The sequence below is a fragment of the Rousettus aegyptiacus genome, unplaced genomic scaffold (assembly GCF_014176215.1).
Source record: "Rousettus aegyptiacus isolate mRouAeg1 unplaced genomic scaffold, mRouAeg1.p scaffold_m13_p_13, whole genome shotgun sequence".
In the NCBI taxonomy this organism is placed as follows: domain Eukaryota; kingdom Metazoa; phylum Chordata; class Mammalia; order Chiroptera; family Pteropodidae; genus Rousettus; species Rousettus aegyptiacus.
In genome coordinates this window covers 13,629,217-13,653,513 of record NW_023416288.1, presented here as the reverse complement: position 1 = coordinate 13,653,513, position 24,297 = coordinate 13,629,217, and the positions used below count along the sequence as shown (strand labels likewise).

The window sequence follows — 24,297 nt, the reverse complement described above, 5'->3', positions numbered from 1 at the left end:
TTTCCCCACGTTCATATTCACACTCTTAAATCAAACACATTATACATAATTTTCACAAGTAAATGTTCTATGACACGTGAGCAGAGACGTTTACTAGACTGGTTTTTACCCATTGTTTAAATCTGGTTTGCTAATACAGTTGATTTTAATTTTGCATCCTCAAGATAAATATGACTGTGTTTGTGCCAACAGACAAAAAAAGTTCTTACAGAGTTTTGTTTTGATCTCCTTACACCTTTCATTTACTTCAGTCCCAGAAGAAAAGCCAATTTAAAAATTTCATAGGGCTCTCAGGGAAGGTGTTATGGGCTGATTTATAATCCCCTGAAATTCATATGTTGATGGCCTAAACCCCAGCACATCAGATTGTAACTATACCTGGAGGTAGTTTTTAAAGAATTAAGTTAAATAAGGTCATTAGGGTGGGCTCTGATTTAATATGACTTATGTTCTACGAAGAAATTGGGCACAGGTAGACACAGATTTAAGACCATGTAAAAACAGAGGGAGAAGACAGCTATCTATAAGCCAAAGAGAGAGGCCTCAGAAGAATCCAACCATGTTGACATTTTGATCTTGAACTTCCAGCCTTTGGAATTGTGAAAAAATAAATTTCTGTTGTTTAAGTCATTCTGACTATGGTACTTTGTTATGGCAGACCTAGCAAACAAACAAACAAACAAACAAACAAAAAAAATCCTAGGATTTTATGATTTTTTGACTCATATAATGAAAAGAAAAGCTTAAGACAATTACGAATAATTAATAAAGAAAGGAGAACTAACAGAGTCCATGTGAAAAGAAACACCCTAAAGAGCTAAGCACAGAGGGCAAAATAAAGAGGGAACCAGCAGGAAAATAACTGGGGCTCCTGACTGAATTAGTGGGCAGGAATCGCTTTCAGTGTGGTTCCCGGAAAAAAAAAAAATAGAGGAGAATTTTGAGTTAGATGCTCTATTCCATTTTTTTAATGGACTAGAAATGGAGGTGATGAGTGAAATCAAAGTGGTTTTCTTAAAGGGAGAAACATCCTTTGGCCCAAGGGTTTGAAGGAACTTTGGATTTTTCATGTCCCTGGTCTGACAGGCTTGGGGTTAGGTAAATCATCAATGAAGAAAATGCAATTCTTGAGCTAGAAAATCAGCAAGTCAGTGCTCTGGGTGTTACACATACCCATGGAGCCCAATGACCTCAGAGTGGAATACACTTTATGGATTAAGTACAAGTTTCCTGAAAAGGGGTATTACTGTAGAGACAACGGACAGCTGTTTGCGCTGGATTCTCCTTTCATGCTGATATTTGCATTTTGTCATTCTAGTGACAGACATAAATGGAAATAGTCAACTGCCTGTTTCCTTTCATCTTTAATTTAACAAAAGAATAAGATATACTCTGCATTCAGAAAAGCATCACACGAAATAGAGAAGTAAAGCTAAATAAACAAGGATGATAATAAAAGGAATCTGGAGATTATAAATCTAGGTAATTTTTTTTCCAACTATAGGCAAAATGACTCCATTCTCCTATGTCATATCTAGAAGAATCCTGATATCCTTTCTGCAGTTAAGCCAGTGATACAGTGATAAAAATCAGTCAACCATCCAATTACCTAACCTTAAGTTTAAAATAACTTTCTAAGAGGACTAACATATCTAGATCACTTGTAAAAATTAACAGATTTTATTTTAAGTCTTAAATATGTAGATATATAAAGATGTATTTACAGGGAAAATGTCCCAATGCCTGAAATTTGCTTTTAAATACCCCCCCCCACACACACACACACGAGAGAGAGAGAGAGAGAGAGAGAGAGAGAGAGAGAGAGAGAGAGAGAGAGCGCGCGCGCGTGCGCAAGAGAGAAGAGAAGATCATCAAAATATTTATAATTGTTGACTCTGGAAAATGAACATGTAGGAGTTCATTATAGTATTCCTTTCATTCTGTATATGTTTGAAACTTTCCATAATGATTTTTTTTGTTAACATATCATTGAAAAATCTAGTCCTCTTCACGTTGTCGCTTGAACAGGACAATGTAATTTATTTTAGTTATTTAGTGATATAGAGTTTAATTTGAATAAAAAGCTTTATGATGGTAATATATTTAAACTGAAAAGCAGTGAATGTTAGCTTTAAGAGAAAATAACTTGGGAAAATGTTTACAACATGATACAATGTTTATTTTTTAAGCAAGGTACAATGTCATAGATATGTATCATAGCAGCTACATGAAAAATGTAAATATGGCATAGGACAAGAAAACACTGAAAGGAAATATATCAAAATGAAAATGAATTTTACCTTTCAGTGATTTAGTTTAAGGGTAATTTTTCCTTTTTTTCTTAGAATTTTTTTCCCTTAGTAATTTTTCCTTTTTCTCTACTTAGAAATTTTCTAAAATGAATATCTAGCAAATTTATAATCAGAAAAAGAAAGCAAAAATATATTAATGGTATTTACAATTCTGACAAGGCAGAACAGACAGTCTGAATACTGTTACAATTAGCTAAACTCACCAAACAATTAGCTAAAACTCACCAAACTAAACATTGGACTAAAAAAAACCCTTTGGTGGAGTTTGTCTCATATGCCCTCACATTACATCAGCGGCAGACTGGGGGGAAAAAAAAAAAACAACATTCTTATGCCTATAATTGAAAGAGGCTTTTATTTGTGTGTAATCTTTTCAGAACTTCCCTGACAAAAACCAGTATCCTGAGATTTCTGTGTCCGGGGATTTTAAACTCCCTGGGACTTCTCAGTAGACCTAACAAGTTTATAATTTTAGCAGGAGTAGTCATCCCCGACTGAATGCAAAGCCATGAATCCTGGCTGGACCCAAGATTTCACCTCTTGCTTCCCAGTGATAATTTTAAAGGCAAATTTTAGAAATTATTTTCTGTAATGTAATAATAATAAAAAAGAACCAATTACAGTTATACTAATTCCACAAAACAAACTCCAACAACTCCTACAGTATAATAAGAATTCTTTTCCTGATAACTAAAGGCTTTATTTTTTTCCCATATGGGTAATACACTTCCTTGATAAATTCTGAAATATAAAAATCCCAAAACTGTATATGTACCATGCGCTAACCAATTGCACCATTGGAGCTCCTAAAAATCCCCAAAACTGTAGATTAGAAGTATCGCCGAAAATTAAAATCATAATCAGCATTTAAAAGATTCTGGAAATATTTCCCCCAGAGAGAGGAAAGCTCTACTTACTTTCACTTCCACAGTCTTCCCTCCATGTTCAACGTGTCTCTCTATGTATTCAGAGGACAGTAAATCACTGCAACAACAGAAATGATGATTAAAGAAGACGTTGAAAATGTAAAGTAGTCAAAAATCAAGTTTACCTATCCTAGCTTTAATAATTCTTTAACCCAAATTTCAAAACAAAAATAAAACTTTATAGTCTCTGTCTCTCTCCCGCCGGCCCCCAACACACAGGTTATGAGGCCGACTGACTAAACCACCTGTCACCCCATTGCTCAACAGAGCTGATTCCGTCGATCTAGTACAGGAGTTCTAGGAAACTACTCTAAGCACATCATTATTTTAAAGACATCTTATTCTTCCCTTTGTTTTACTTTAGCTTTTTATCAAATAGTTTTAATTTGCTACCATACCTTACCATTTTTTGATGTGTTACATGTGCTATTTCATATAAGAAAACATTAGTTTCCGTCACAAAAATAAAAAGGGAGCAAAGAAAGCTAAACAAAATGAAGTTATATACCATCAGTAGTTTCAAATAATTTTCTTTTGAAAACCCTACTAAACAACAACTGTCGTAATAAAATTTTTAAATGTTTACATCATCTTAAATATACTTCTCCTTAATGCTATATATGTGAAGAATTTCCCCTTTCATGGAGATGCCTCAAGACATAACTTCCATAAAAAGTCTTAAAGTCTCTACATTTTTAAAGCACTAAAATATAAATAAAATTAACATTAATAAATAAAAATTATACATGAAGCTATAAATTTTCTGTGGACCCCGAAAAAGAAGATACTTACTAAGAAGGGCTCTTAGTGGCTAACCGCGCTCAAATCTTAAAGCAGAGCCTAGCAGCCTTTTCTAAACTTGGGCCTTTTACCCAAACCGCACTTCTGAAAGAGGCCTGCACTAAATTGCCTGCCCACACTGTATTCCTGCCATCTGGGGCAGCCCTTATAAAAGAGTTCCTGGAATTGTATTTCAACCTACAGAACTGAGGCATTCTCCATACAATCGGAGCTGCAGTTATAATCTCATCAGCATCTTCTCTGACCAATCAGAGTGGCTTCATTCTTGACCAATCAGAGTGTCTTCATTCTGACCATCAGGACAGTGACTTTCAGGCCAATCGAACTGCAAGGATTTGGAGTCTCATTTGCATGAGTACAGACTAATCAGGAATCAAGGACGGGGGACTTCTTCACTCTATAAAAGCCAGCTCCCTCTCTGGCTTGGGGGATGCACTTTCCCTTTCCATCAAAGGTAGGAGACTATGTTCCTCTGGTTGGAGTTGAAACACCAAAGACAAACACTGAAGACGTCTCACAAGAGCAGAGCAGACAGAACAGAGCAGAGCTGTTTAGCAGAGAGCTGCTGCCTCGCTTCAGGACCTCCTCACAGCCCTGAAGTTCCACAGCTGTGATGTTTCATAATTGAGCTGTTTACACCGAATAAAGTTTCCTTCTTCACCACATCCCAAACTGGGGATTCCTGTTGGCATAGAATTGGTGCCAACACCATCAGTTGACATTTCTAAACCTAATACTCTATTAATAGACATTCAGCCAACTAAAAAAAATCCTTCTTACAGTTATCTAAAGGACACCATGCCAAAACTGTCCTAACTATTAAAAAGAACGGGCATTTATGAGCACATAGACCTACCATGACAAGCACCATACTATAGTTGCTTGAAATATAAACAGAATGATCAAACAAAAGTTACATTAATTCAGGCACCATAAGCAGTTTCCTATAGTATCTGAGGCTTACATCACCATTTAGAAAACCTATAATTACAGTTTAAATCAGCAGTCCCCAATCTTTTTGGCACCAGGGACAGATGCTCCTATGAGAATCTAATGCCTGATGATCTGAGGTGGAGCTGAGGCAGTGATGCTTGCGCTGGGGAGTGGCTGCAAATACAGATGAAGCTTCACTCGCTCACCCCTCATTCACCTCCTACTGTGAAGCCCAGTTCCTAACAGGCCACTGACAGGTACTGGTCCACAGCCCGGGGGTTGGGGACCCTTGGTCTAAGCGCTTGTTTCATTTGTCTTTGGAATACATTTTACTATTAACTTTATGTGGGAGAACTAGCTAGGATGCTCTAAGCTGCAAGTTGCAGAAAACAATTCAAAGTGGCTTAAACAATCAGAACATTTATCTTATTTCTCATTAGAAATTCTGAAGCAGATGTAATGTGGATTTGCTTTTGCAAATATTCAATTCTGTTAGATCAATAAATTTGAAGTTTATAAAAATACAGGTTAATACTCTGAAAGATGTTTTAAGTATAAATAAGCTGCTAGTAAGCAAATTTTGTTATACACGGGCAGAATGTATAGTATGTGTAATGTGTAAGTAAGAAAATGGTGTATGTGTTACGCACAGATAGAAAGAGGTGGATGACCAAAAGATACTTAATATTTATGAAGCTCCTGGCTAATAAATGTTCATGATATGATAAATATTCAAAAGACACTAAATATCCAGGATACACTCAACATAAGCACTTAATATTTATGAGGTCTAATTCAATCACCTATTTGTGATATTCGGTGGTCCTCAACTTCCATACTATTGACATTTTGGGCTAGATAATTCTTTGTCACAGGAGCGTCTTGTGCATTGTAGTATGTTTAGCAGCATCCCTGGCCTCTACCCACTAGATGCCAGTATAACACACAAGTACACGCACGTGTGCACATATACACACACACGCGCGCTAAATGTACAGTGCAGGACAAAATCACACTGGTTAAGAACTGATATTCACACTCATTTCTGCTCCATATTTCCTCTGTCCAAATAACACAAATAGAATTCATGACTGTTCATCAAGTGAAGTGGAAAGCTACAGCTCCTGACAAGGCATATATGTCCATCGTATCTCAGATACAGCAAAGGTGTCATTAGCTTGGCTACTTTCCATCTAAGAAGCTTGCCCAAACTTCTACTCTGGTCCTTAAAACCAAAACTACATTATCAGCAGGGAAGGTAGATGCAACAGAGACAAAAGCAGGACATATGAACACTGTGTACCCCAGGATTAGTTGGCATGGTCCACCCACCCACCTTGCACTGTATCTTAAGTGTACTAATCTAACCATTTCTTTCCTCTTGCTTCTTACCATGTGCTTTAAATCAACTAGCAAATCATGTGATTTGAGAATTTTAATTCGGTCTGTGGGGGCTTTTGGTCCCCTTTCTACTGAGATAGCTTGCTTGATAGTATACTTGTAGGCTGCCATTGCATCAAATTAATTTCCTACCTGACATTAGGGAGGTTCCTAGATTGATTCATGTGTTTGCTCAGCGTTATTACTGAGTCCAGGAATATGTTCATTTTTCTGCTCTGCCATCAGTGTGGTGTGGGACCTGTCCTCTTATCCGGCTCCTGTCATGACACTAACCTGACTGCTGCAAGTCTAAGCATCTCATGCAGATAAAAGTATATCAAGGTAAAGGAAAGAAAGAGAGAGAGAGAGGGTGGGGGGGGCGGGGAGGAAGGGAAGGGAAGGAAAAGGAAGGGAAGGGAAGGGAAGGGAAGGGAAGGGAAGGGAAGAAGGAAGGAGAAAACCTTATATTTCTTTAAAAGAGTCAGCAAATTCTTCACAAAAAAAACCCTAGCATTCATCTTCTCAAGTAAGTTTTGTCAGAACTGCATTACTTGGCCACACCAACACCATTCATTTGACAAGGACATCTGTCTTTGAACAATAACATTCTCCCCCTGGAGGGCCTCCCATGAACATCATAACCACTCAGAGTTCAACAGCATTAGGGGGAAGAATAGTGATAGAGAGAATAGCTATTAGATAGCTAATCGACAGTTGTCTTTTATTTTAATCATGGGTATGTCAGATATTTCACAAATTTCCAAAGGCTTCCCACAGAATAACGAAGCTGCATTGTAAAGTTCTGCCTCCAGCAAAACTCGTCATGGCTCCACTATCCACATCTCACTGTGTTATCCAAGGCCATACCCTAAACAGGAGAGGTGCCAGCCAGATGTTTGCAAAAGACTACCCTCCCCCCAACCTTCCTATCAGTCTCAAACAACTTCAGCAGAAGTGGGAGAGAAAAATTACTACACAGAGGCAGTGTTTATTAGCAGAGCCAGCCTCGTTTCTTCTCTTGGGAATTTGAACTAGTAAATTCAGAATAAAATCATTCAGCTGATGAAAGAAAGAGATAAATTAAAAATAAGCAGACTCTTGAACAAAACTGAGTCGCACCAGTGGTCAATACCAAAGTGAAAGTCCCATGTCTCTACTGCTTAGGTCCCTGGATCCAGAACAGCCCACCCCTGATATTAGGTAACTGTGAGATTCTTTCTCCATCACTGCTACATGAGTAAATCACCCTGATCAGATCTAGCATGAGTGAAACCAAAAGCACCTACATAAAATATTTCTTAAAGAAGGTGTAGCTGTAGTAGCAGCATTAATAATAATAATAATAATAATAATAATAATAATAATAATTTTTGAAACAATTTTGAGTCTTCCAGGTTTTCAAATTTCAAGGGATTATTTTCCTTCGGATTACAAAACCTACAAATTAAGAGAATATGAGTCACCACATGGATGTAACTCTCTGCTCAGGAATTATGCAAATATTTCAATCAAGCTTTTATACATACGAGTATTTCTGGAAAGGGTTCCATGTAATTTAAACCAAAAACAGCCCATGCAATTTCGGTTTGTTTGCAGTATTGTAGAAGTCTGTTAAGTATTGTTATTTTAATTATTAGGCTGAAAAACCTTCTATTAAAAACTTCACTTCCTCTACTGAAACATAAAATCCTTACTACCATCAATTTAGAACCCAAGTAAATTTTTGTGAAGCCTCTTAGAGTAGAGAAAACCAAAATTATCTAAGTTCTTTTTCTTAGTTCACTACTGTTTGTTAAGTAGGGATCTGCTTAAATAATTTCAAGTGTAAGAAAACGAAGGATCTCTTTACCACATGGGAAATTTTATTTTACATCAAATTGATCAGGTAGAATTCGCTCCATGCTCATAGCTTACTCAGAACTCCTGTGTAAATGCTTCTTTGTGAATTTTGAAAGGTAGGTAAAAATCATTTTCAATCAAATACTAAAGGCCACTCATTTTCTAAAGGAAGAAATGTTTTTAAAATAACAAATGTATTCTTGGACTTTTTCTCTCATTTGCATGCCATGCCATAATAAGCCTGGAATAAGCAAACAATTACAATGTAAACATTTTCAGTCATAACAATGATTACCCTTTGTCTAGTGGATAACTGTCACAAATCAGAGGCAGCTGGTGTAGTACAAAGGTTTTGGAGTTTAAACACAAAAACAAATACTTTTATTTCCTATTCAAGCTCTGCCATTTACTAGCTGTGTGGCCTTGGTCAAGTTATTTAATCTTTATAAACATAATTCTCCCATGTCTAAAACCGAGATAATAAAAATTTCTTCATAAAGTTGGTATAGTATTAAACCAGAATATATGTGAAAGGCCTCCCAAATCCTGATTTCAAACATCTCACTCTCTATTCACTATCTCCTAGCCATTTTTCTCTAGAATTCTCACTTTATAACTGTTTGGAGACTTTTTTAAACCATCAATCATACCTACCACTTTTTTTTATTGTCCTTCACTTCCCTCTAGCCTACTTAATTTGATTTATATTCCATGGTTTGTCATGATAATCACTTTCTTGCACATACTCTAAATTTCTTTACCACTCCCTACCTCCCCACTATGCTCACTTGGCCAAACCCCAACAGTGATAAAACTTAAATTTTCTACTAATCAAAGTCCGACCTCAAGAAGCAGTGATAAAACAGTGATAAAACTTAAATTTTCTACTAATCAAAGTCCGACCTCAAGAAGCAGAACCACCTGAATGGCCATACTTGAATTTATGACCACAATTATCAAGTGGTCACCCTTAGTACAATACTGCCCATAAGTCCACTACATCTTTCTAGTTAATTTACTCTGAGAAGACCCCTCCAAACTTCTCTCTCCTCAAATCTCTAAAGCAGGGTTCCCCAAACCCCAGGGTCCAAGGCCTGTTAGGAACCAGGTCGCACGGCAGGAGATAAGTGGCAGGCAAGCAAGCGAAGTTTCATCTGTATTTACAGCCGCTCCCCAGCATTAGCATCACCACCTCAGCTCCACCTCATATCATTAGGCATAAGATTCTCAGAGAAGCACTGGTCCCTGGTATTACAAAGGTTGGGGACCACTGTTGAAGCTTTCCCTCACCATCACTACCTGCCAATGACCTCACTTCTATATTCACTGAAAAAATGTAAGCAAAAAAGTACTGCTTCATCTTTCCAGTCTATTAACACCCCTGTTTCTGAACCAGTCTCTACTAGGATATCGATAAGCATCTCAAATGTAAAAATGTCTAATGCATAACTCTCAGCCAAATCTCAACATTTAAAATGTGTCCTAGTAATAACTTCATGGTAAAGAAAACTGAAGGACATTGCCTTAACCAACTGGGCATAGTTAACACCAGCAATGAAGGAAGAAACCAGAATCATGTGCTCTTAAACTGATACACTGAGGTCATATTTACAGTATCCTCACTAAAAATGCACAACAAAGAAACATATGAAGAAAGAAACTTGAACCAGCCATAGATTTTCAAATAAATAGCCTAAGAGCAAAGATCTAAACCAAGGCGCTGCCAGCAAAATGTGACCTCAAGGTCAAGATCAAATCAAGGGTATGGTTTTAAGACTCTTTGTTCAGACCTCAGAAAGACTCAAGGCTTTTTTGCCTAGACCATATCATCTGCATAAGAGGGTTTCTAAGATTCTTAAGGACCTGCCTACTAGAGCCTCAGCTATACCAAAGAGCTTCTGAGAATCTTAAAACTATGACTCACAGACATTCTCACCTAAATAAAAAGTCTTCTAAGATTCTTAATAACATTGCCACATAGCATCTTAACTCACAGTCAGTCCAAAGTAGAAAGGGGCCTATCTCCAAAATATTTCTGGGTGTGGTTTTGTCTAATGGACTAAATCCCAATGAGATTCACAGAAAACCTACCAATAGAATCACCACCAGTTTGGATCAAAATGGACAGTCAGTTCCAACCTTTTACAGTCAGAAAGCAAACCTACAAAGATACTTAAATTAAGGCCCAGGCTATTCATTATGGAAAAGAAGTGGTAATTCAGAGAATATAGAGAAGAACCACAGACAGCTATCCCCAAGAAGCAGAACAAAGCCTTAATCAACATATATTCCCCTTTTCCCAAAACAGGAGACCCGGTAATTTATACCTGGCTGAGTATCAGAATTTTAAAGAACCCTTCAATTTTCCCCTTTTTCAAACAGGAGTATCCAATGCAGTCATTCTGCCCTTATTTCCCCAGTGTTTCCTGAGTGTGTGGAACAGTTACTTGTTTTTTTTTTAGTTCAAGGGTCTATACCTGAGTTACTTCATCTAAGAAGCCTTAATCACACCAGGACCTGACAGACAATGAAAGCCTGAACCTTGAGTTTGAGCCTGATAATATAATGAAATAAGATTACTTAGAAGTCTTTGGAATAATTTGGTACATTTTGCATATGTGAGAAACGTAAATTATTTATGGTCAAGAGATGCCCTGTGGTTCATTATAGATAGCTACAAGTTCTTTGTTACACCTCTCACAGCAAAGTGGAGACCATTCTTCATCCTCTTGAATCTGAGCTTGTCCTGTGTCAAATATAATGAGGCAGAAGTAATACTGTATAACATCTGAGTTCTGCAGCTTCTTATATGTGGAACTCTCCATCTTTCAATTTTCGAATCCAGCCACTGTGCTGTAGAGGAGAACTGAAGTCCCTAGCTGACAGCTCTAGTTCAACTTCCAATCAGTGCTGACACCAATTTCCAACTGTGTGATGGAGGCCATTTTGGATCTTCCAGATGTAAGTGTCCCAGCTAACACTATATAAAGCAGAACTATCTAGTCAGCCCACAGAATTCCACAAAATAATACAGCATAAGGCAATGGGCTGATTATGCCTTCTTATTCTAATATTCAGTGATTGTTACACTACACGAAATTAACATCACATTTTCCTTACAGCAATCTCCAAATGAACACAATGTAACTTATTTGGGGTAATATAAATAAATAAGAATTATAAAAGCTTCAAATATGACTATAAGCCACCCAGAGAAATAGAAAAAAAAACCCCATAGATCATGGGTTACAATGGAAAATTAAAGATTTTATTAGGTACCTAAGCTGTAAAAATCTTTTCACAACAACAAAACTGAGAAAACGGAAATTTTAAAAATCCAAATTTTACTATTTTATATAAGAGAAATAAAAAATTATAAGCTTGGAAAGTTTTTCAAAGAAAACATTCCTCTCATTCTTGAGACATTCTATGCATTCCTCCCTCATTTTATCTCTTCTCTCTTTTATTTTCTTACTCTATCTAGTCAAGCATCTTTTTGGCAAACTAATGTCTTTGCTGAAAATCCTCAATACAAAAAATGGATAAATGTCCGGGACCTTCACACCACTGAGAATTAATCATCCATTCTTCAGTTCTGTTTTGTGCCAGAATCACTGTCTGTAGCCTCGGTATGTAATAACTAGTATTTTAAATCCTTATTTTGTTTAAGTTAAATGAAAGAAAACTACAAAACTTAAAAGCTTATCAAAGATCTACATTTTGGATGAATGTTTCATTTTATTACTTTTTAATTTGTAAACATGAAAATTCCTTTCCTGCTTAGGTACTTGCAAGGTATTTTCTGTATACCCTTGTGCATAAATGTGAAGCTATTTTAGTTATGGTCTACCAAGGAAGTCATATCTGATGAATATCAGGGAGCTTCCAGTGTGTATGCTAGGACTAGGGCACTTAGATCAAATGTGTTTACGTGAGACTTGAGATGGGCACTATCATTAATATTAGCTCTTATTTATAGGATCCTTATTCTTATTAGGGCAAAGGTTTCTCAGTCTGGCTTTGCAGAGGAATCACAGAATTTTTTCTAACTGCCTCATCACCCATGTACCTACCACACCAGAACCTCCTAGATTTATTCTAATATACAAAAAAATGCTACCAGGACATGAACATATAATCAGAGTAAGTCTACAAATATTCTGATAAAACTCAATGTAATGATCTGTTGGCATATTTTGATCATGGCTACTCATTACCACATTGAAAGCCAAACATACCAGGGAACACACTACAGCAAGGCAATTAAAAGGAGTCCCTGGTGAATCTTAAGGCACATAAACAGAGGGACACAAGTTCCTCTTCATTACAGCCAAATCAAGGACTAATTTCTTAAGAAGAAAATTGCCACACTTACTTCAAATTTATTTAGATTTCCTGTGAGCACCCTGTGAGCTTTAATATTTTTTAAAGTTGTAATTCTTAGATGTGGTTCACAAAGATTATTCATATAAATATTTCAATTTTTATAATACTAATTTCTGAAAAATTAAACTAACTCTCTCTCTCTCTCTCTCTCTCTCTCTCTCTCTCTCTCTCTCTCTCTCTCGTATTGCCATCTGCCTAACAAGCATCTTTACCTTGTCTCTTTCCTCTCCACATCCATATACTAGGAGTGAAACCATATCCCTCGTCCAGACTCCACTGTCATAAGTCAAAAGGAGCCCAGTGCTCAAAGGAAAACTGTTCCCGCCACATTCTGTGTGATCCCATAAATTGGAGTCAAGTGGGGTCCCAAATTTGGCCCATTCAAGGCAAGGGAGCATCTACTTACCATCAACATACACAGCCTCATCATGATGCTTTAGAGTCATCAAGATTAACTTAATCAGGCCCTTAATTCTAGTTCATGTCTGTCACCTCAAGAAGTCCAGGTTTCCCAAATCATCCCTCATCTAATTCTTATGTGGTTCTGTCCCCTTTTCCAACATTCCCCACCTTCAGATACCCCTTGATCACATCCTCTGGAACTCAGGTATGACCACTGACAAAATATGATATCTCCAATCTCTTCTTTGAATATTTCCTTTTACTGTCTTATGCTGACAACCAGCAGGAACTGCTTCTCCTATAGCCCCTTAAGTGAGGGCTGCACATTCTTACTAACAGGGTCCAGTGAGGAGGCGGGGTGATATCCTTCTTGCATCTCATTGCCATGTCATGTCATTCTACCCCATTCCACTAAAAGTTACCTGACTTTGTATCTCATATCATCAGGCTCTACCACCTATCACTGATCCTTGTAGTAATTTATCGACTCCTGGTCACTTCCCTTATTCCCTGAAGATTTCAGATTCTAGTTAATGGTCAATACTCCTATTTTAATTATTGGTGATTTTGATATCCACTTAGGTGAGCTTTCCAATTCTGGCTTCTCAACTCCTTGACCTCATCTCTTCTAATGATCTTCTTCTCTACTCTACCTCGCCCATCCACCTTTCACCTACTATATTCTTAGTTTCAAACCTCTCACTCTGACCACCCCCATCCATTCTAGCTTTTTTCGACAACTCATTTCAGTCCTCTGACCCCAATAAGACCCATAGCCCACTGAACTTGCTACCCCTTCACTTTTCTTCACCTCCCTCATGCCTCACTTCCTTCTTTGGTCAGGTTCAATTTAATCTTAATATTCACGGCCTTGCAAATCTCCTACCCATCTCCTTCCATGTGATTCTCCCTTGGTTAAACCAATCCTGGGTAAAACAAACTCTATACCCCCTCCACGCCTGCTCAGTGCAAGTGACTGAAGCATATCATCTGTGCTCCCTGTACAATAATGAACACTAACCTCAACGGTTCCCTTAAAGCTGCCTGGCAATCATATTGCATTTTCCTAGGGCATTTACTCTCTCGACTGTGTCTCAATATCACTTCACACCTTTTCCCTCTCTCCTCAAAGCTTCATCAACTACTTCCATCTATTTTGAAAAGATGACTTTGCTGCCTATATCACTAAGGGGGAAAAAAGGCAATTAAAAGATAAATTACACAGATTTCCACCACCAAATCTCTGTACCTAGCAGCATCTGCACTCGTCTATGCTCAGCCTTCCCTCTTGTTAAAGATTAGCTGCCTGTACAACTATCCAGAGCTAATCCACCCACTCAAGTAGCACAATCTATCCCTTCTCACCTGCTCAAACACATGGCACCAGATATTCTTCCCTCTCCTGCATCATTAAATTCTCCCTTTCTACTAGATCTGTCCCATCACTGTATAAATCCTCACAACATCATTTCCATATCCAACTACTGCCACATTTCCTTCTGTCCATTAAGCAAAACCACTCAAGAGAATTACTCATAATCAATTTTTCCTTTTTCTCCTCCTCCTTCTCTTGAACTCATCTAGTCATATTTTCACCACACCACTTCTCCAAAACTGCGCTTATCAAAGTTACTAATTACTTATCTCGATGTTGTTAAATCTAACAGTCAATTCATCTTACTTGACCTATTAAGCAACATTTGATACAGCTGATTATCCTCTCCTCTTGGAAATATTTCCTTAGATTTCCTATCAGCCACCACACTCTCCTGGCTTTTCTCCTACTTCTCTTGCTGCCTTTACTCAGTCTCCTTTGCTAGTTTCTTCCCATCTCCCAACCTCTAAACATTGTAGTGTCCCATGGCCCATTCCTTCATTATCTTCTCATTTCTTTTCACACTTGCTTCCTTGGTGATTTCCTCTAATGTCTTCCCTTGATAATAATTATATGTTGATGACCCTCAGATTGATATCTATCTGCAGTTTAGAATTTTCCTCTGAACTCCAGAATCATATGTCCAACTACATACTCAACCTCTCCTCCTGCTTATCAAAAAAGTATGTCAGAGTTAATATGTCGAAACTTGAGTTCCTGATTTTGACAAACATGATTTTCCTACAGGCTTTCCATCTTCATAAATGGCTATTGCATCTTACCAGTTGCCCTGGCCAAAAACCAAGGAGTGATCACTGATTCCTAATATTATATCCTATAACCAACTGATCAGAAAATTCTGTCAATTCTGTTTTCAAAATACATACAGAGTGTGACCACTTCCATTGTCGCCACATTGGTCTGACCACCATGATGTCTTGCCTGGGTTCTTGCAATGCTTAAGATCTATTCTGTCAAGCTGTCAATGTCTCCTCCATCATCTACGTAAAGAATGTAACAGTTCCATCCTTAGTGAGAACACAGATTAATAGGCATTACTGTCCAGGGTTAATGATGGTCAATTATTGCCCTCTTTTAAGAAAGCAATCTCTCAAAATTCAATAAAAGTCTTAAAATTCTAATATTCTTTATAATAATCAAATAAAGAAAAACAACTATAAATATAAAATATATTTTATGCAATTTTGGAAATAATCATTATTAGAAAACCTAGTCGACAAGGGTATTAGAGAACCACTAGCACAAACACCTTCAGGGAAGACAGATAGTTTGATAAAATATACTGAATGTCTATCTTTTTGAAACTGAAATTCTGTTTCTAAGAATTTAGGAAATAATTTTTAGTGTGTACAGCCGCTTATCTATAATAATAGTTGATACGACATTATCATAGAGAAACACTGGACATAACAAAGAAGCAATTAAATTAATAGGGTACAAAAATTTACAGTTGAACTCAGCTAACACTAACATGTCACTGAAGATAAAAGATGTCTATAATGTCTATTTAAGAAAAGTTCCAAATTTTGCAAAAGGAAGAAAATATATACATATGAAGGGGAAAAAAGCATACATTAAGATGTCTGCGGTATTTATCTCTAGATAGATTACTGCTACATTAATTTTATACATTGTCTAAGTTGTATAAATTATCTAAAATTTCTATAATAAACATGTATTACATTAATAAACTAAAGAAATAAGTTATATATAATTTAATAAAAATAAGAAAACTAAATTTGAAAAAGCCATCATCCCAAAGTTATTTACAAAATGACTTAAACATACAAAATTAGTTGAGCAAATGATTTTCCATCCATTTAGTGGAAAATAATGAAATCGATGAAAATTTTTTTCTTAGTTTATTAAACCATTTTTTCCTAGGTATTTATCACTACATTTTTCAAAGAGAAGTATTCTCAAACTTGTATCTTGATTTCCTTAAATTTTAAAATTAATAGCATTAATAAAAACAACAGCTAAAATTTTTGAGCCCTTATTACTACTACTGTTATTATTATCACTAATACTACTACTACTGTTGATCTAACATCTTCACGTGCATTTAACTCATTTAATCTTCACAACAACCTTGTTAAGTAGGTATCATTACTATCTCCATAGAGATGAAGAAACTGAAGCATACAGGAGTAACTTACTCAAGGGTAAGAGGGAAGTAATTAGTAGAGTCACGTTTCAAATTCAGATGACCTGACTCCAGAGCTCAATCTGTTCACTAACTAAACCTAACTCCAACATGTACTTCCTCTTCTCCCATAATTTTGTTTCTTCTGTTTTCTATACACGTCACTAAATAAACCCTAAACTTTTACACAGAACTGTAAAGCCTTCAGTATAGTCAAACACGTCAAGCACTCTATCAGTTCCATTTTTTTCCTATCTACATCCCTCCTGGGGCCTTCCACCTTTTTGCTCACATCTGGACTAATTGCGCTCTAGCTTATTATACAGCTATAATCCTGAAATTTCTCTTCACCATGAATTCTCTTTGATTCTCTCCTCACTGCAAGCCTGTTTCCTATAACTCACATCTTCATCTTTCTTGATCTTCTCCCTTTTATTGGTGGGACTCAGTCTCCATAATAAAGAATTCTTTCCAAATAAAGAATGATGTTCATTTATTTTAGACCCTGCATGCAAATTTTTTGAGAACTCATCTTTGATTGATGCTTTAGATTTTTTAAGTACAGAAATCCTTCAGAATTCATACAGCATCACTTCACTGTCTCCCAACTTCTAATATCACTAATGAGAAATCTGATGTTTTTTAATTTTGATCATTTCAATGTGGCCTGGTTTTTCTCTCAAGAAGCTTTTTGGTCTTTCTCTTTTATTTCCACTATTCTAAAACTTCAAAATTGTATGTGAGTACACTTTCATTCACTGTCCTGGGCACTCAATGAGCCCTTTCAATCTAGAAACCCATGTCCTTCGGTTATGAAGAATAATCCTTGATCATTTCCTTTCTATGTGTTCTCTCTACCCTCTATATGGGATTCCTACTAGTCAGTTGCTTAATCTCCTGAACTGATCCTCTCACATATTTTGTCTTTTCTCTCCTCTTCTATTTCTTCATCTTCTGTCTTGTTTCCTGGGAGACTTTTTTTTTACAATTTTGTTATGTAATTTTTCTATTGATTTTTACTGTTTCTAATAATTTTTTTCTAGTTGTTTTTCTCTGGATTTTTAGTAGTACTTTCTTATTTCACAGATACAATATTCATCTCTGAATTTTTTTTATTAAGTTAGGTTTTTAAAGATTTTTGTTCTGTTCCCTTAAGTTTCTTTGTTTCAGTTGAATTTTTTCATTTTGATTTCTTTCTTTTTTGTTAGATGCTTTCATAGACCATATTATAAGTTTAATGATTTCAAACCTATTTTTTGTTCTCTAACTATTGGAATTCCAAAAATTAGTTTGACAATATAGACCTTTGAAACTATTAGCAAAAGAGAGATTGTCAAGATGAAAAAGAAAAATTCCTTCCTCTAGAGCAGCAGGAAAGCAAATACTAATCCACGTCATAGAACAGTCTTTGAAAACATTATCTCCAACAATAGATTCTTATCCAGAATCTAGACATAAAAAGGTGTTGTTATGTTCTAGGAAAATAAGTATAACCTCTAGTCTGTAATTCTACTTGGTTTCCTTACTAAATAACCTATTATCTTATTAATAATATTTAAACATATATGCTTTCTGTAAAGAATAACTAATTGTTAAACCACAATAGTATTGCTGGCACTCTGTCTTCTCCCATATGTTTATAGATGTAAAACAAAACAAAACAAAACTATGACTGTCATATTTCCCATCATAAAAAAGAAAATGTTTTAGAGTTTAATATGTTTTTAAGTTAATAGAAACTATCTTCTCTTTCAGCCCCACACCATATCCCAGTTTTCTGAGACATCTGGTGCCTCAATTTCTGGATTCTGCTTCTGGTTACAATCAGAAGTCGGCTTTCTCCACCCACTTGGTTAAGTCAGTTACGACTTGTCTATTTTTATTCTATCTTCCAAAATTTTATTGATGTCTCTTATCTGCTTTGTTCTTGTGAATTTATTACACCCTGCCATTATAATGGAGGAAAGATATACATAAGGGTTCGATCTGCCATACCTAACCAGAAATATGTAATTTTAAATATTTATTTTTTATCATGATCACATAATTTTTATAATGGAACCTTATTAGATTAAACCTGAGCAAGGGAAAGCTAAGGAATATGGGCATGAAATAGATACCACAGAGTAGAGAATTACATCTCATCATTTATCTCAAAACTCTAGCAATAACTCCTTAAAAGGTGCCCTTTATGACCTCACATATTTCATTCTATTCCATTAGCTGTCATTTCCTTAACTAGCTTTCAATTCTAAGAGCCATTTCCAGCAAATGTCAGCTAATTTATAATTATTTTTTATGAACAAATTGTAATCACACCAAGTCGAACCTTTTTATTTTGGTTCCACTAAAATGTCTTTGTTTCTTCACAGTACCAGAATATTACAATTAATAATGAGTGGTTTTTAAAAAATTATGACAGATCTAAATAGCCAGCTGAATGTTGTTACTTTTGAAATGGTCATCTTGAGATCTCTTCACTTATGCCAGGGATATTTCAATTGCTCAAAACTTTGTTACAATTCCCCTTATCGAACTGCCTTCAGAGACAACATATGTGACACATAAGAAAACCAGTCTCACTATTTCCTAACCATATCTTCTGAATGACAAATAGTCAGGCCAATCACCCATACTAGTGAAAAGATGATTGTGAATGGCTGTTGGCTGCTTCCAAAGCTCAAATATAAAATATACCCTCAGTTACTGATGTTATGCCACCATTAAAAAAGTTCAAAAAATGTGCTAAATGGACTTTGATAGTACCCCCCTCAAAAGATCTAACACTGCTTTGAGCAATAGGCTGTTATTGTAATAAATACGATGGCCTCCTACCGTGACAACTTTGAAGGGGACAACTCATTTGGCTGTGTAAGTTTTGAAAAGCTTGTTTAAAGAGTGTCATTACTTCATAATCACTCCTTATACTGACTTACATGAGCAGTAAATGGAAAGAAAACTAATCAGGATCTTGACACTATGACCTGATTCTGAGTTAGTTTCTATAGTCTAAGAGCTAATAATCAAGACACAAAACTGCAAACAAAAACATTAAATATGCTTCACTCTCCTATTTTCCTCAATTTTACAAAATTATCTCTAGGAAAACCTTTTAGGAATAAATTTTCTTGTGGGAAATTACTGAGCATTTTGCATCTGAAAAGTAGATAAGAAAGAAGAGGAGAAAGTGTCATATAGGTCAGTCGAGAATATCTACGCTCTGGGCACAGAGGACTGATTATCTTAGGCCTTTGTATGTGGCACCTCTTTTCACACTTATCTGATGAAGCACTGTATTCCTGTCAACCTAAATTCAGTCACCAACCCAGGAGGAAAAATAGTGCTTTTATTGCTGCTTTTTAGTCATAAATTTCAAATTATGTTATCATAAAAGAGAAATAAATCTGTAATATTAATGCTTCATGTTCAGTTACTAGGGAATAAACAGAGATCCTAAAACAAAATAATCTCTAATATTACAAACATCCAACTGAAAAGGACCTAAGATATATCTACATGACTGACATATGCCTCCCACAGCTCTCTCTGGTTTTTGCTCCAATTCGAAGTTCAGTATCAAATGAATTAGGCATTTGTGAGGGAATGTTTTAATACAAATTAAGCATTTCTCTTGCCTATTAAACAAAGAGGATAAAGAAAAAAGAACCACTGAATATTCTATGTAGATGTACCAAGAAGTATAAAAAAACTGTAAGAGTTAATAGGGAATCCATAAATATTTTAAAATTTCAATGAAACTGAAGTACAAAATAGTGATTACACAGGACTACAGAAATGTTTCTCAAAATGCTCGGGAGTCATGTAGGGCTTTTCTTATATGCAGATTCTAGGGCCATGAGGAACGCTATCGGGGTTCTGGAAGCCTTAGAAGATGACTGGCAATCCAAACAACAAGTAAAACATTTGTCGTGAAAGGAGGTTGGAGACTAAGAAGACTGGGTTATTGTAGTTCAAGGAGAGAGAACCAAAGAATATGGGAAGAACACAAAATACATTTAAAAATGCATCTGTAATAAAAAGAACACATAACTAAACATGGAAAGGTTAAGAAATACGTGTTAGGAGAGCCTCACTTTTCTTCCTTGCTTTCATGTAAAAAGGATTGGCCCTGAATTCTTTCTTGGATTCTCATGCTTCTCCCTATCTGAAGAACTGAGTTGACCTAGTTAGGAGTAACACTGACCTATATTTCTGAAATGGGTGCAGTTAATCTTTACAGTTTGTAAACACTGAGGACCTTCTCTTTTCCTCTGTGCTCCAGACCAATGTGACTATCAGAAAATGGGTCTCCTCTACAAATGCAAATCTTCCCTAAATACCAAAGTCTATACATGAGGAAATGGAGACAGGAAGCACCAAGACAGTCATTTGGACTTCTCATTAACATGTGACATTTTCAACTGTGTTCAGTAAAAACAGTGACTCTTTGCTCTCTAGCTTCCTGTCTATCTTTCAGTGCTTCCAAACTTGGGCAGGTCCTGGGAAACTTGTTTCAAGCAAGGTCCTAGGAAAAGGATGATTGAACAATAGGTAAAATGAAAAGAAACGAAAGATATGTGATATGACTTTGATACTTGTTGAGTCAGAAGAAATAACAGCATATTCCATTACAAAAAACCCTACAGATAAAGAGTATTATCCTAGAGTATTGATCTGAACCCAGAAAAAAAGAATCAGAAGCAAGTATAAAACAACCGGCTTTCATTTTTTCCTTAAACAAAAGTAAAACAACAAATTGCCTAATTTTGAATTGAGACTATTAAAATTAGGAACTCTATTTTTTACTAATAAAGTGAAATTGTTGGATTAAACAATCAGTAAGGTCCCATCCAACTCTACAATTCTGACATTGATTTAATTCAATCAAAGACATGTTTACTGACCCTCTACTCAATAATGGCATAGAAAAATGTTTTAAACAAAGATCGAAATGGCACAGTCTGGCGATCAGTTGAATGAAAATATGAGCAAAGATCTAATGAGGGCAATTCAGAATAAAAAACACCACAACAAAAAGCATGCAAGGGGAATCTGTTATATTTCAGAAGAATCTCACTCACACAAAAAAAGAGGGCACTGAATTGGATCTTGAAAATTCTGAGTACAGGAAGCAAAATGGTGATTATGAAGCAAGAATATTTCTAAGAAGAATTTATGATAGAGCTGAGTTTTGAAGATAAAAAAGATTAGTGGAAGGAAGGGAACCATGGAGGGGCAGGGTGCAAAGTAGAAGGAGCTTTTCAATGGTATAGGAAACTAGAAATTGAGAGAAGCATGCAAAAACATGACCCCCTCAGGAAGCCAAAACAAGCCAGAGCAAAGTTACATGTGATGGATACTGAGACTGAGAAAAGAGATACTCTAACATATTTCTGGTGAGCATATAAATCGTGTATTCTCTCTGACCAGCTATTTCATTTCGAGAATCTATCCTACAAATATAGTCCCACATGTCTAACAAAATAGGTTTATATGATTTATCACAGCACTATTTGTAATAATAAAAAAACTGGGAACAACCTAAATGGCCCTCACAAAGAACTATTTAGTAAATTATAGCAAATCCATCAAATAGTATACTATGCAGCCCTTAAAAAGAATGAGGCAGCTCTAGATATATTGACACAGAAATATAAAGTATCTCTAAGACATACTGCTAAATGAAGAAAGAAAAGTCATAAGAATGTATTGAATATGTCAATATCTATTTGGAAAACATACAACTAAATATGTGTGTGTGTGTGCATGTACATCCACATATGCAGACCCACATAGGCTACCTCAGGAAGGATACACAATAAATATAATAATGGACGCTGCAGAGATGGGAAAGTACGTGGCTGAAGAACAGGGATATAAAGAAAATTTTCTTTTAAATAACATACCATGTGACTGAATAATCTATTCAAAAAATTGATATATTTTAATTCCTAAAATAATTTGACAGTAAAATATAAAATTGAAGTCCAAGAATAATTTTACTTGATTTATCACAGCACCATTTGTAATAACGAAAAAAACAGCAAGCACCAAAATTGCTCTCAACAAATAGAGAGCTTTTACATGAATGATGGCAGCTGAGGAGTCTGATGAGAGAGTAAGGAGAGACCTGAAAGAGTTAAAGTCAGGAGCAATAGAGTTTTAAAGCAAACCAAACAGTTGAGGTAAGAAGGAAACAAGGAAGTTAATTTTTTTCCTTAGCTAACCACAAGGAAAAGAAATATCACATGTGTGCACGGAACAGTTTAGCCAACAAAGACACTATCAGAAATGGCCTCAATCTGAAACAAAACAAAACATAAAAATCATCACAAAAAGGATACCATAGTAGTACTGAAATCCCAGGTACATTGGTAAAGATCCTGAAATTATGCAAAATTTGATAATCTGATCGAATACTACTCAATTTCCTTAACTGGCAGAATTTAGGGATTTTTTTTTTTTTTTTTAGTAGCCAAGGCCCAGGGTCTTTGTTTTCTTCATGGATACTCAGCTACCTTTCAAGGTACACAAAGTGAAGAGAGTTATGGGGACACTCCTAATGGTGGCAGTAAATGGCCCGTAATGACCAATGAGTGAAACAAACACACTAAAGTTGCAATAAATGATATATTTGGAGAAGATCAATCAACAGAGCTTTAAGCAATCTCATGTTGAGGCCCAACTAATATTCTGAACGTGGGTGGACATTTAGCAATCTGTTTTTGAAAGGTGAAGGCAAAAATCTAACAACTGATTATTTAAATCAAAATAAAAAGAACATGGTAACAACCTTATCCCATGACACACACACACACACACACACACACACACACGCTGGACAGAATAGGGTCTGGTCTGTCAAGACCCTTTCTTTCACTGTTCAACAGGAAATAATGTTATAGAAGCAGCTAAGCCAAAAGTCAAGATTCAGTAAACCTCGGTAAGAAATAACAACAGAAAATGAACTATTGGCAACACATCTATATTGTCTTGATAGAAAAATAAAATAAGCCAAGGTTTCTCAAGCTCTGATTTCAATGACTCTATCAAACCATTTAATAATCTTCTTTACCCAACTTTTTTTTTTAGTTATCTTATTGAAATTTAGGACTAACTGGACATCTTCTCTTCTGTTTAGTTCTACATAATTTTTTCAAAAATTTAAATTATTATATTTAGTAATTATTTTGAGACAAGTTTTTAAATAGAAAATCAAAATTAAAACGATGTTCTATACCTGTACTTTATCTACTTTATTTCTGACTTGACCCTTTCATGAATTTTTTAATAAAATGCATATTATTTCCTCTTCTGAGTGCACTTCATATTTCGAAGCTTCTGCTATGAAAAGTATTTTATGTAAAATGGTGTCATATTTCATTGTTCAGTTTAAAATAACATCTGCCAACCAAAAATTAAAGTTAGATTTCATTCACCAACTCTAACCTTAGAATTCTCAAATCATGACAGATAAATCCCATTCACATCAAACTTTAGTTATCTAAATGGCACATAGAGCAGCATAAATGGAAAAGTTCTATTTCATGTTAGGTAAAACGTTGGACCCTGGACAAGTTATTTACCCTCCATGGACTTCAATTTGAGACAAGAAATAATCTAACTCCTTATTTTATATGTAAGAAAACTGACACTCAGAGAAATTAAGGGATCCCAAGTAATTATAATCTGTCAGTAACCACTAAAACTTCAGATAGAGAGGCCTTCACCAAGAACAACTGACAGGCCTTTTGGAAAACTAAGGTTGGAGCCTTA

The 24,297-nt window shown here is 35.7% G+C and overlaps 1 protein-coding gene across 18 annotated transcripts in view; it reads right to left on the bottom strand.

Moving 5' to 3' along the window:
• ADAM22 (ADAM metallopeptidase domain 22) overlaps positions 1-24,297 on the bottom strand; it is a 207,978-nt gene that overhangs the window by 99,021 nt on the left and 84,660 nt on the right. For all 18 annotated transcript variants that reach the window (XM_016147979.2, XM_016147978.2, XM_036230317.1 and 15 more), the window contains exon 4: positions 3,230-3,296. In XM_016147979.2, coding sequence (XP_016003465.1) covers positions 3,230-3,296 — 67 coding nt within the window. The remainder of the gene's footprint in view (positions 1-3,229; positions 3,297-24,297) is intronic.